General features: G+C 46.2%; 1 protein-coding gene across 1 annotated transcript in view; it reads right to left on the minus strand.

The window, feature by feature from the left end:
* LOC142194331 (interferon-induced GTP-binding protein Mx2-like) overlaps positions 1-14,157 on the minus strand; it is a 35,867-nt gene that overhangs the window by 7,267 nt on the left and 14,443 nt on the right. Inside the window, exons 11-13 of the mRNA XM_075263398.1 lie at positions 13,135-13,276; positions 2,418-2,576; positions 412-488 (exon numbers count right to left, since the gene is read on the minus strand). Coding sequence (XP_075119499.1) covers positions 412-488; positions 2,418-2,576; positions 13,135-13,276 — 378 coding nt within the window. The remainder of the gene's footprint in view (positions 1-411; positions 489-2,417; positions 2,577-13,134; positions 13,277-14,157) is intronic.

The following is a 14,157-nucleotide window of genomic DNA, read 5'->3' on the forward strand; positions in this document are numbered from 1 at the left end:
AATCCTAAAACCTGGACAACCTGCTAAGGAATTGCCAGTTGAGCAATTCCCCAGTGTGGCTGCTGAAACCTTGGTGGAAGGGAAGACAGAAACAGTGAGTCCTAAACTTAACCCAGCCCCTGTCCCTGCCTACTTACCTCACTGTCCTAATAACAGGGACAACTGGGTGACAGTCCCTTCTCTAGATATGTGTACACAGAACAGGACACGATAATACAACACAGAAGAGGAGTCCGCAAACCAAGAGACAAAGCCAGAGAGACAAACAGTACCAAATTGCAGTTTGAATGGGTGCGGAAGTAACACAACCCCTTTAACTCAGCACTGACCAATAATACTATGAAAACAAATGTTCTGTATAGGACAACCCCTTTCAGATTATAAATGAGAAGATAAGTATATATACATTACCAAGGCAGCGTTATAAAGATTTTCAAACTGAGCGAAACATTTTGAAGCCACGTCTGTAAAACATTTCTGGATGAGCTCTAGAAAAACCAAAGAAAATTCAGATCAGGGCGGGTTCACATCTGTGCCCGGTCTCTGCTTTCAGGTTTCCGTCTTCCGCCCTGCGAAACTGGACAGGAGACGGAAACCCGGCAGTCAGTTTTCAAACCCATTCACTTGAATGGGTTTGCAAAGTGACCGCCCGTGTGCATCTTCTGGTCTCCGTGGGGAAACCGTTTTTTTTAGTCGGACATGCAGGACTTTGTGTCCGGTTAAAAAAACCAGTTTCCCTGTGGACAGGCAGAAGATGCTCACGGGCGGTCACTTTTGCAAATCCATTGAAGTGAATGGGTTTAAAAACTGACTGCCAGGTTTCCGTCTCCTGTCCAGTTTCGCGGGGCAGAAGACAGAAACTGACCAGATTAGCTAAACCGGAGACCGGGCGGAGATGTGACCCTGGACTAAGTAAAGATAATGACAAGAACACTTATTTTCACCCTGAGATACAGAATATGTGCCCAAGCAACTTCATACAATTACATGTAAAACCTTCTTAAATGGTGTGTGCGCTGCTGCAAACAAATTTTGTATTCTATCCCTAATATCCCTGACACTGGTCTATAGTCTGTCACTCTGCCAAATCAGTATCCCTGCACTATGCTGAGGAGGCCCAATAGGCCGAAACAGTGCTGTCCATGGCTGGGAATCTGTTCCTTTTGGAATAGGAATACTAATTTGGCAATTAAATCCACATCATGATTAAATAGACTTTTTAACTGAGTCATGCATGATGTTAAGGATGCTGCCCTCTAGAGGGCCCCATACAGAGGCACTGTTCTCCTAATTACATCCTGGAGAATAGATTTGCATATTTTTTACCCAGAATCCCTAGCGGAGCAGGAATGACTTTTAAGTCTCCATACTGCCTATGTAGGCACACACTCTCCCTGATGTGTACGATTATCCCCCGATCCCTAAAATAAAAAGTGAAGCAGCTTAAATAGACTTAATTATTGATCGTTTATAGAGATGGGCGAGTAATGAAATATTCGAGATTCGGTATTTGTTTCGAGTAGAGCCTCAATATTTGACTACTCAATCGAATATCGAATCCCATTACAATCTATGGGGAAAAAACGCTCATTTCAGGGGAAACCACTAATCGACTAAAGGAGAGTCACCAAGTCCACGAGTAGCAGGAGGAGAGTTTTTAGGAGGAGCGCTGTGCAGTTAAAGTGCACGGACCCCATTATAGTCTATGGGGTCCGTGCGCTTTAACTGCACAGCGCTCGCAGTTACGCTGAAAAAAAGTAAGCTCCCTCGTAACTGCAAGCTGCTAGCTCTATCGACTAGCAAAGACGAGCCTGCGGCAAATCAACGCTGGTTCTGCAGCAGGCTCGTCCGGAGAGCTGGCAGCTTGCTGTTACGAGGGAGCTTACTTTTTTGTCATAGGAATGCATCGACCATCGTTGATTGGCCAGTGTACAGCATTCGGCCAATCAACGCTAGTTCTGAATTGAATATTTACTGCGAATAGCTAGTAGTATTCGATCGAGTACGAATATTTTGAATACCATAGTATTCGATCGAATACCTACACAATCAAATACTATTCACTCATCTGTAATTATTTAGATCTGTCCACCTCCATGGTAACAGACTACAAACAATTCCTGTGTAGTCTGAGTCTGTCTGTTATTTTTAGTTGATAAAGGGATTTTCCGAACGTATTTTTATGATAGAGAATCAATTGAAGATTGGCAAGGTCCGACATCACATGTCGTGTGCAGTGGAAACAGAGGGCTGCTATTGCTTCAAACAGACCCCTTAGGGGGTCTAAAAGTTAGAGTACGAAAATAAATAAATAAAATAAATAAAAATAAATAAATACATTTAAAAATATTAAAATTCCAATCATACCTCTATCCTAGAATACATATAAAAGTACTTAATAAAATGTAGTTACTTACCAATGACTTGGTGCAGCAGATGTAGAGCTGGCTCTAGAAAAGTAGCTATATGCTTCCTCATAATGTTCTCAAATTTCTGGTAGTTGATGAATCCAACAAGCTCGCGGCCTCGATAGCGATTCTCGTACACATCCTTTTCTTTTCTCATCTCATCCACAACTGGAATGTAAAAACTTTCTATTATTCTGAAGCTATTGTTATATCTATTAATAAATACCAGGGCTGAGAATGTAGACTTAGCTTTATCAAGGATTTTCATTAGCCATTTTTGGCACAATCAGTTGAATTTCTTGGAATATGTACAGAGATGGGCGAACTGACTCGTAGGGAGCCAGGTTCAAACCAAAAATTCTAAATTGGTCGTTTTTTTTATGAAACTGAACAAAATGAGAATCATCTTGGGCGAACTAAGATGGTCACAGTATTATACCCTAGGTTCTCTTAATCTGCGATTGCCTTAGAGAGCTAGACATTGGATAGATAGGTTCCTAGGAGCCCTGACAGTGTTATACACTATGTATTATAGATAGGTTCCTAGGAGCCCTGACAGTGTTATACACTGTGTATTATAGATAGGTTCCTAGGAGCCCTGACAGTGTTATACACTGTGTATTATAGATAGGTTCCTAGGAGCCCTGACAGTGTTATACACTGTGTATTATAGATAGGTTCCTAGGAGCCCTGACAGTGTTATACACTATGTATTATAGATAGGTTCCTAGGAGCCCTGACAGTGTTATACACTATGTATTATAGATAGGTTCCTAGGAGCCCTGACAGTGTTATACACTATGTATTATAGATAGGTTCCTAGGAGCCCTGACAGTGTTATACACTGTGTATTATAGATAGATTCCTAGGAGCCCTGACAGTGTTATACACTGTGTATTATAGATAGGTTCCTAGGAGCCCTGACAGTGTCATACACTATGTTTTATAGATAGGTTCCTAGGAGCCCTGACAGTGTCATACACTATGTTTTATAGATAGGTTCCTAGGAGCCCTGACAGTGTCATACACTATGTTTTATAGATAGGTTCCTAGGAGCCCTGACAGTGTTATACACTATGTATTATAGATAGGTTCCTAGGAGTCCTGACAGTGTTATACACTATGTATTATAGATAGGTTCCTAGGAGCCCTGACAGTGTTATACACTATGTATTATAGATAGGTTCCTAGGAGTCCTGACAGTGTTATATACTATGTTTTATTTTAAATATGATTTTTATTGAAAAGAAGAAAGCTTTTACAATACAATAAAAAAGCAATTACAAACATAAGAAGAATCGGCATACGTCCAAGCAGTAGAACAGGAATCGCAAGCTGGAACTCCGGGCTGTAGCTCAAATACATGAATGACACAAACATGACCGAACATACAAAGACCAAAGGACCAGATACACAGACGCTACAAAGACACCAATTCTACAAAAAGACAAGAAAGGAATGAAAAGGGGAACACAACCAGAAGGGAACAGGAAAGAAACAAGAAAAAGGGAAATAGGGGAGACGGAATAGGAACAGAAAAGAACAAGAAAACCAAACAATGACATAAACAACATAACCACATACCTGAATACAATACCAGAAAAACACAAAATACATCCGAAAAATTGAACACGATAAAATAAAATAAAATAAAGCCACCTGGGATAATAACATAGTAGGTAAATAGTAATCAAGGGGACCCCCTGGGGGTGGCCTGAGGCCGAGGAGATAGAACACCCTTATTAGACTCCACATACGAAATCCAGAGAGACCACTGGGATCGAAACTTGGCGTAAGTATGGTTTTTGTTAGACAACAAACGTTCCAAGGTACATGCCAAGTTCACATGGTGAAATAGTTCAGCTAAGGTCAAACAAAGAGCGGACTTCCACTGGCGAGCGATCATGGCCCGAGCTGCGAGCACGATCTGACCCAGGACGACCTGCATCTCCGAGGGGAAACTACCAATATCTAAGAAACAAAGGGCGAGACCAGGAGAGGGACTGATATCAAAACCAGCTATGGCGGACATGAAATGAAATACCGCTATCCAGAAGGTTCGTACCGGAGGGCAGTCCCACCACAAATGCAAGAATGAACCCACTTGGCCGCATCCCCTCCAGCAGAGTCTAGAACAAGAAGGATCAATATGCGCCAACTGGGTCGGAGTCCTATACCACCTCAGCATAATTTTCAAAGCCGTTTCCCAATGTGCCGCCCCCTTAGATACGCGCTTAACAAACCCAGCTGCCGTATACCAGTCAGACAGAGGGATGGTTCTGGCAAGATCCGTCTCCCAACGAAGCAGGTGAAGAGGCTTGACCCGCTCCGGGGGAACAGAGAGAAAGCCATAAAACACAGATAACCCACCTCTAACAGGCGCGGACCTATTCCACAGCTTTAAGGCTAGCCTGGGAAAGGTCAATCTAGAGGGTTCGTAGGATTGAAAAAAATGACGCAACTGCAAAAACTTAAAGAAATCCGTTTTAGGGAGCTGGAACTCTTCCTGTAACATGGAGAACGATTTAAACCCGTCGTCCGTAAACAGCTGTGTCACTCTATAGAGACCCCTAGAGACCCAACCACGGAGTCGCAGCTGGGGAAGAAAAGAGGTTAAATATAGTACGGGTAGCTTTGATAAAGGGACCAGGTCTTCTCTGGAGGTATATGACAAAAAATAACGCCAAGCGGACACCGTGGCCCTAATACTCAGTAAGGGAGGGGAAGTGATGGGCAGACTTGAATCCTTAGGGCGTAAAATACTCATAAGCGGGGCATCCAGAAGGCATTCCTCAATTTCGGCCCAGCGCCATTTAGAAGTCTCATCCCACCCGACCCTAAGTTGATCTAGGACAGACGCCATATAATATTTTTTAACATCTGGGACACCCGCACCCCCATGGGACCAAGGGCGCGTCATCACCTTAAGTCGGACCCTGGATCTCTTACCCTCCCAAATGTAGTTGGAAAGAATGGACTGAAGTTTGGTAAAATATGAGTCAGGGAGGGGGATGGCAACTGTACGGAACATATACAAGATTAAGGGTAACACCATCATCTTGACAATAGCAATTCTGCTCGCCCAAGACAACATTGGCTGTGAGAAAGAGGCAAGAAGAGAAGTAACTTTGGTCAGAAGGGGGATTTAATTGACAGAAAACAGATCAGAACTAGGGGCCGTCAGGGAGATGCCAAGATAAGCTATACGGGAGTCATTCCATTGGTAGGGGAATTGAGAACAGAGATCCCGTCTCAACGAGGGAGAAAAGAGAACAGGCAATATCTGTGATTTGGAGGAATTTACCTTATAATAAGAAACTTTACCAAATCCCTCCAAGACCTCCGTAGCAGCACTCAAGGAGGAACCAGGGGAAGTCAGGGCCAGTATGACATCATCAGCATATAAGCCGATTTTATGCTGCTGGCGACCCACAGTAATACCCTCGATATTTCCCGCCGACCGAATGGACTCCGCCAGAGGCTCCATCACAAGCGCAAAGATAATAGGGGAAAGAGGGCAGCCCTGGCGAGTACCATTCGAGATCCGAAAGGGCTCAGACAAAAAGCCCGATGAGAGCACACGAGCCGACGGGTGGGAGTACAGAGCCAGAATAGCAGATTTAAAGACTGACCCCATACCAAAGCTATCCAAAAGGCAGTCTAAGTATCCCCAGTGGACCCTATCGAAAGCCTTCTCAGCATCCAAAGCCAGAAGCAAAGAAGGCGTACCATCTTTTTCGGCTTTCTGAATAAGATCTATAAACCTCCGTGTGCCGTCTGGCGCCTGCCTACCGAATACAAAACCCACCTGGTCAGGACTAACCAACTGGGGGAGAAGGAGGAGCAACCGCTCAGCAAGGATTTTAGCGTACAGTTTGATATCCGTGTTCAGGAGGGAAATAGGTCTAAAATTAGCCGGGACAGTGGGAGATTTGCCGGGTTTAGGGATGGTCACTATAGTGGCCGACAACATTTCCTCCGGGAAGCATTGCTCCTCCGCTGCCTTCTGGAACACAGCTAGAAGATAAGGGGACAAAATATCTGCATATTTCTTGTAGTAGATCCCTGAGAAGCCGTCAGGGCCAGGAGATTTTAGTGGTTTCAGTGAGGCTATAGCTTCCGTAACTTCAAACAAAGTGATAGGCGAGGCTAGGGAGGCAGACTGCGCAGGGGAAAGGCGGGGCAGGGCCACAGAATCTAAGAATCGATCGATTTCTTCCCTAGATGGCTGGTACGTCTGAGGATCATCCCTAAGATTGTATAACGACTTGTAATATAAGCGAAACTGCTCTGCAATAAGGCGGGGGTCAATTACTTTAGTACCCGAGTCATCCACAAGGTGAGCAATACGGGTTTTGGGACGCGACTGTTTGATTTTTCTAGCTAAAAAGGTGCTAGCCCTACTATTATGCACATAGGCCTGACATTGAAAACGCTTAAAAGCTAAGTCCTGTTGACAAGCCAGAAGGCCCTGCAACCGGAGTTGACATTGCCTAATCTCAGCAGAGACAGTGGGAGTAGGGTTAAGCTTATTAATTGCAGAGAGGGAGGATAGGGAGCGAAGTGTAGCATCTATGTCTTTAGATCGTTCCTTTTTTGCCCTCGCGCACGCCTGAATAAGCACCCCTCGCATATATGCCTTATGAGCATTCCAGAGCACATGAGGGTCTGATACGGAGGGGGAGTTGAGGGAAAAATATTCCCTCAGGGCCTCACAGAGGTGCTCAGCATAAGAGGGGTGATCTAGGATATACTCATTCAATCGCCACTGGGTAGGCATGGCAGTGGAGAACTTCTCATGTAGAGAAAGGGACACCGGAGCATGATCAGTCCAAGTGATCAGCCCAATATCCGTAGATTCTGTCTGCATCAGCCCAATTTTATCAGTGAGAAAAAAGTCAATACGGGAGTAAGAGGAGGACGAAGAGGAGAAATAACTATAATCTCGTTCCCCGCCATGTTGACAACGCCAGACGTCATAAAGGCCCTGGTCAATCAAAGAGGAAGACAATATAGGGGAGCATCTCTTGGGGTTGGAAGAGTCTAGAGAATTATCAACTAAGCAATTAAAATCCCCCCCAATGATCAACATACCAGTAGCAAAAGTCCGAATCCTGGAAAGCACAGATTTCCAATACTGCGCCTGGGAACGATTCGGGAGATAAACAGTGACTAAAGTATACTTAACATTGTTAATAAGGCAATTAAGCCCCAAAAACCGACCCCCAGGATCAACTAAAGTGGATTCAAGGGAAAAGGCTACTGAATCCCGCACAGCAATAAGAACACCCTTACGCTTAGCATTACAAGAAGCCTGATATATATGAGGGAAAGAGGGATTAGAGAACTTAGGGCTTTTGCCAACACAAAAATGAGTCTCCTGGAGGAAGAGTACATCGCAGCGAAGGCGACGGGCCTCCCTCCAGACAGAACTCCGTTTACAGGGGCTATTCAAACCCCTAACATTAAGTGAAGAGATACGGAGTACCATAGTGATAATCTAAAGAAAAATGGCGGAAGACCCAGGTGGCTACACAGAAAAACAAGGATGCATAAAATATGTGTGAACAGGCATAATAGGCATACAACATTCCAGGTATGAAACAAGAACAAAGAATGCGAACAAAATAACATAGTGTCAAAAAACACCGAATAACCAAAAGTAATCAGCTGGGGGGGGGGGGGAGAAAAACAGGTCAGTAATAGAGATGAGCGAACACTAAAATGTTCGAGGTTCGAAATTCGATTCGAACAGCCGCTCACTGTTCGAGTGTTCGAATGGGTTTCGAACCCCATTATAGTCTATGGGGAACATAAACTCGTTAAGGGGGAAACCCAAATTCGTGTCTGGAGGGTCACCAAGTCCACTATGACACCCCAGGAAATGATACCAACACCCTGGAATGACACTGGGACAGCAGGGGAAGCATGTCTGGGGGCATAAAAGTCACTTTATTTCATGGAAATCCCTGTCAGTTTGCGATTTTCGCAAGCTAACTTTTCCCCATAGAAATGCATTGGCCAGTGCTGATTGGCCAGAGTACGGAACTCGACCAATCAGCGCTGGCTCTGCTGGAGGAGGCGGAGTCTAAGATAGCTCCACACCAGTCTCCATTCAGGTCCGACCTTAGACTCCGCCTCCTCCGGCAGAGCCAGCGCTGATTGGCCGAAGGCTGGCCAATGCATTCCTATGCGAATGCAGACTTAGCAGTGCTGAGTCAGTTTTGCTCAACTACACATCTGATGCACACTCGGCACTGCTACATCAGATGTAGCAATCTGATGTAGCAGAGCCGAGGGTGCACTAGAACCCCTGTGCAAACTCAGTTCACGCTAATAGAATGCATTGGCCAGCGCTGATTGGCCAATGCATTCTATTAGCCCGATGAAGTAGAGCTGAATGTGTGTGCTAAGCACACACATTCAGCACTGCTTCATCAAGCCAATACAATGCATTAGCCAGTGCTGATTGGCCAGAGTACGGAATTCGGCCAATCAGCGCTGGCTCTGCCGGAGGAGGCGGAGTCTAAGGTCGGACCTGAATGGAGACTGGTGTGGAGCGATCTTAGACTCCGCCTCCTCCAGCAGAGCCAGCGCTGATTGGTCGAGTTCCGTACTCTGGCCAATCAGCGCTGGCCAATGCATTCTATTAGCCCGATGAAGTAGAGCTGAATGTGTGTGCTTAGCACACACATTCAGCTCTACTTCATCAGGCTAATAGAATACATTGGCCAATCAGCGCTGGCCAATGCATTCTATTAGCTTGATGAAGCAGAGTGTGCACAAGGGTTCAAGCGCACCCTCGGCTCTGATGTAGCAGAGCTGAGGGTGCACAAGGGTTCAAGTGCACCCTCGGCTCTCCTACATCAGAGCCGAGGGTGCGCTTGAACCCTTGTGCAGCCTCGGCTCTGCTACATCAGAGCCGAGGGTGCGCTTGAACCCTTGTGCACACTCTGCTTCATCAAGCTAATAGAATGCATTGGCCAGCACTGATTGGCCAGAGTACGGAATTCGGCCAATCAGCGCTGGCCAATGCATCCCTATGGGAAAAAGTTTATCTCACAAAAATCACAATTACACACCCGATAGAGCCCCAAAAAGTTATTTTTAATAACATTCCCCCCTAAATAAAGGTTATCCCTAGCTATCCCTGCCTGTACAGCTATCCCTGTCTCATAGTCACAAAGTTCACATTCTCATATGACCCGGATTTGAAATCCACTATTCGTCTAAAATGGAGGTCACCTGATTTCGGCAGCCAATGACTTTTTCCAATTTTTTTCAATGCCCCCAGTGTCGTAGTTCCTGTCCCACCTCCCCTGCGCTGTTATTGGTGCAAAAAAGGCGCCAGGGAAGGTGGGAGGGGAATCGAATTTTGGCGCACTTTACCACGTGGTGTTCGATTCGATTCGAACATGGCGAACACCCTGATATCCGATCGAACATGTGTTCGATAGAACACTGTTCGCTCATCTCTAGTCAGTAACACTCAGTGAGAGTGAGTATTAGAAAGGCACACAGGTCACCTAAATCAAAGAATAAAATTATAACATTAGGCAAGGCAAGTCAGTCCGCCGAAGCGGCTAACGGATTCACTTACGACCGCCCACCACAGTCCATTCCTTAGTAAGATGAGAAGGCCGCACTGAGGATTCAGGCACAGATGAATGAGAGTCAGCAGGGGCAAGCTTCCATTTTCGGAGGAGGGACATGCCCGCCTCCACATCAGGGACAGAATGGAAAATCCCATTGCGGGGAATCAGCAGCTTGGTAGGGAAGCCCCAACGATACCGTACGCCCCGGTCTCTGAGGATCTTGGTGATGGGAGCCAGCTCACGCCTGGCCTGCATAGTAGCTGCGGATAAATCGGGAAACAGGGAAATGGATGCAAACGGAGCTGGGAAGGTGCCACATTTTCTGGCTTCTGCAAGAATCGAGTCTTTAACTTGGTAGAAATGGACCCTTGTTAGCACATCTCTCGGGACATCCACAGGAGCAGAGTTCACTTTTGGAATATGATGGGTTCGATCCAAGGTGAGCTCCAGCTCAGTAAGTCGCGGGAGAATTTTCTTGAAGAGGCGTTGAACATAGGCCGCCAAGTCCTCCGATGCCACATCCTCGGGGACACCACGGATCTTAATATTGTTGCGTCTAGACCGATCCTCAGCGTCAGCTGCTTTAATTTTCAGCCATCTGACCTCCGCTTCCAGGGTGTTATGAGCGTCAACCAAATCATTATGAGCAGTCGAAAATTCCTCCATTTTATTTTCAAGATGGTCAGTCCGCTCTCCCAAAGCATCAATATCCTGTCGCAATTTGCCCACCGCAGAGGAGACAGTCTTGTTAATCCCCGCCTGTAGCAGGACAAGCATCCCTTTCAATGTATCACATGTGACAGGGTCTGAGGAGGCCGGGAAATCAGAAATGTCCGAATGAACAAAATCAGAGGTAGCAACAGAAGCAGGTAGGACATCAGCGACCCGCTTACACATCGGTTCCTTGCCAGATGGAGAACCCTGAGGAGACACAACAAAACTTCTCTTACCACCATCAGCCAGCAGGGGGAGACGATCGGCTGAGAGAGAGCCCTCTTCAGGCAGAGAGTCCGCTAATTCAGACCGTGGAGGCGACTTCGCTGGAGAGCGGGAACCTGAAGGTGAAGAAGGCATCGAATGCGACATGGTGCTCGAGAAGAAGTCAGATAGCTTCCTAGGGGTTTTGGAGGAGGATGGTTTCTTCCGAGGCATAATAGAGACAGCAGGAAAGGTCAGGGATGCAACCGAAGTCGGTAAGGCCGGAGGGCAAACTTATGCGACAGGGACAAAGTTCGCGGAGCAGTGCAGGAGGTCAGACAGCAGCAAATTCCAACAGGGCGGTAGGGGCCATATAACAAGAAGCCTAACAATCAGCTGAGAGCCGCCAGAGGTGACACTGTTAGCGATTCAATCCAACATGGTGAGATAAGTAGCCAGCGGTGGGGACACACAGGCAATTATAAATCCACGGGAGCCCAGTGTGAGGAGCCCCCCCTGGTGGTGGAGTAGGGGCTCTGCACTCACAAAGGGCTCAACCAGAAGAGGCAGGGAGCAGGCCAAGTAATATGTAAAGTCCAGTCCAGGTGGCAGGTGAGGAGCCCCCCCTGATGGTGGTGTAGGGGCTCAACACTCACTGAAAGTAATATCACTCAGGCAGGGGAGCAGGAGGCAATGTCCAGAAAAGTCCAGGGGGAAGGAGAGGAGCCCCCCTGATGGTAGTGTAGGGGCTCAACACTCTCCCAACCCCCCTGAAGCCGCAGAGCACAGGCGCTTCACAAGATGGCCGCCGCCACTGCCAGTCCCAATAGAACAGTATGAAGGCCGCACAGCAGGTTCCAGACAGGCCAGGAGCAGACACCGGACTCCGGAGGCAGCACACAGGGGGTCAGAAGAAGTACCGCTCACCTCCGTACAGCAGCCGCTGCCACAGCGCAGGGATGGAAGACGGGAGCCGGCCGCCGCGATCCACAGGAGGGAACCGGATGTGGAGATGGCGCAGCAGGACAGGCCGACGGGTAGGCCGCAAAGCCTCCGAGGCCAACAGAACCGGGATGGAGGCCGAAAATGAAGGTCCAGAAGGCACCGCCGGGATCCAGGGACTCACCGCCGGGCGTCACCGACCAGGAGCAGGTAAGTAGAAAGGAGATGCCGAAAGGAGAAGGCCGCAGATGCCGGGAGCTCCAGCAGACGCGTCCTCTCCCCTTGCCGGCTACGTTATATACTATGTTTTATAGATCGATTCCTAGGAGCCCTGACAGTGTTATACACTATGTATTATAGATAGGATCCTAGGAGTCCTGACAGTATTATACACTATGTTTTATAGATAGGTTCCTAGGAGTTCTGATAGTATTCTACACTATGTTTTATAGATGGATTCCTAGGAGTCCTGACAGTGTTATACACTATGTTTTATAGATAGGTTCCTAGGAGCCCTGACAGTGTTATACACTATGTTTTATAGATCGATTCCTAGGAGCCCTGACAGTGTTATACACTATGTATTATAGATAGGTTCCTAGGAGTCCTGACAGTATTATACACTATGTTTTATAGATAGGTTCCTAGGAGCCCTGACAGTATTCTACACTATGTTTTATAGATCGATTCCTAGGAGTCCTGACAGTGTTATAACTATGTTTTACAGATAGGTTCCTAGGAGCCCTGACAGTGTTATACACTATGTTTTATAGATAGAGTATTCTCTGTTATGTTTTAAGCTGTGGTTTGTACCAAACTTGCTCGACCCAAAACAAATCTTGGACTTCAGCCATCTGAACCTGAAAGGAATCCTGAGAGATCCACCCATCTCTAGTATTGTACAGTATATTGGATATACATTATAGTGACTCTGGCTCCAAAAGGATCCAATGTTGTGCAGATATTTTTACTGCTCTCCTCACAAAACACTTTCTTGTGTAGGATTTATTATGGACATTGACATGTTGATCATTTATTGTTCAGTCACTAGAGCACTACCAGTGCAAAGGGGAACATTACTTTTTGTTTGCTGAGGCCATTGCAATTCTGTCTGCGGACCTGAACAAACTGGGGACACATCACCCAAACCAAGACCTTTTATGATTTGGCGGCTAGCACCAGAAGAAAAGTTATGTTAGCAAAATGTGTTGCTAAAGCTACATAAGAAGATGCAAGAAATAAAAAAATTCTATTTGTGGCTTCATACTTACAATCGGCATATGATTTCCTAATCGTTGTTTCCCAAGAGTCAAAAAGTTTCCTTAAGTTTTTGAAAAGTTTTAAGTCTTCGCTGTCTCCTTCTTCATCCCCGTTCACTACTTTCTGTATTCCGTCATCAAAATCTCTGGTTTTCTGGTAAAAAAACAAACAAAAAAATGCCAACAGAACAAATATTTCCACCTATCGAGGAAGATTTATTATGGCTTGTATGGCAGTCTTCTGGTGTATAGGGCGTAAAACACATTTCAAAATTTTGGGGCAAGTTGAGCAAAAAAAAAAAGTAGATTTCAGTGTGCAGGTGCAATGTCCGATGGAGGGTGCACCAGATTTATGAAGAGTCGTGTGCAGGGGATATGATGCCTGGCGTTGCATATGCCAGTTTTCAGAAATCTCCCCCCAATATTCATAGGAATACATTAAATTTTGGAGGTATCTGACAGCTAGGGTTCACTTTCCCCGCAGCACCACCAAAGGGCAAATTAAGTAACATGTCTACTGAAATAAATTGCTGGAGTTCAGAGTATTCAAGAGATTTTCTTAAATCCACTGTATTTTAGGCAAAGGACCGAAATGTAGGCAGGGCCGGTTTTAGACAAACTGGGGCCCTGGGCAAAATTAAAAGCAGGACCCCAAATGCTGTTATACAACCAACGCCAACATACACTATGTGATCAAAAGTATCCAGACACCCCCAAAACATAGGTTTTTCCTATTGGGTGCATTGTCCTGCCACCTACTGCCAGATCCTCCATATCAGCGATCTCAGTAGACATCGTGAGAGAGCAGAATGGGGCGCTCCGCGGAACTCACGGACTTCGAACGTGGTCAGGTGATTGGGTGCCACACATCACGCAGGTCAATGCCAAACGACGCCTCACTTGGTGTAAGGAGCGTAAACATTGGACGATTGAACAGTGGAGAAACGTTGTGTGGAGTGACGAATCACGGTACACAATGTGGCGATTCGATGGCAGGGTGTGGGAATGGCGAATGCCCAGTGAACGTCATCTGCC

The sequence above is a fragment of the Leptodactylus fuscus genome, chromosome 2 (genome assembly GCF_031893055.1).
Source record: "Leptodactylus fuscus isolate aLepFus1 chromosome 2, aLepFus1.hap2, whole genome shotgun sequence".
In the NCBI taxonomy this organism is placed as follows: domain Eukaryota; kingdom Metazoa; phylum Chordata; class Amphibia; order Anura; family Leptodactylidae; genus Leptodactylus; species Leptodactylus fuscus.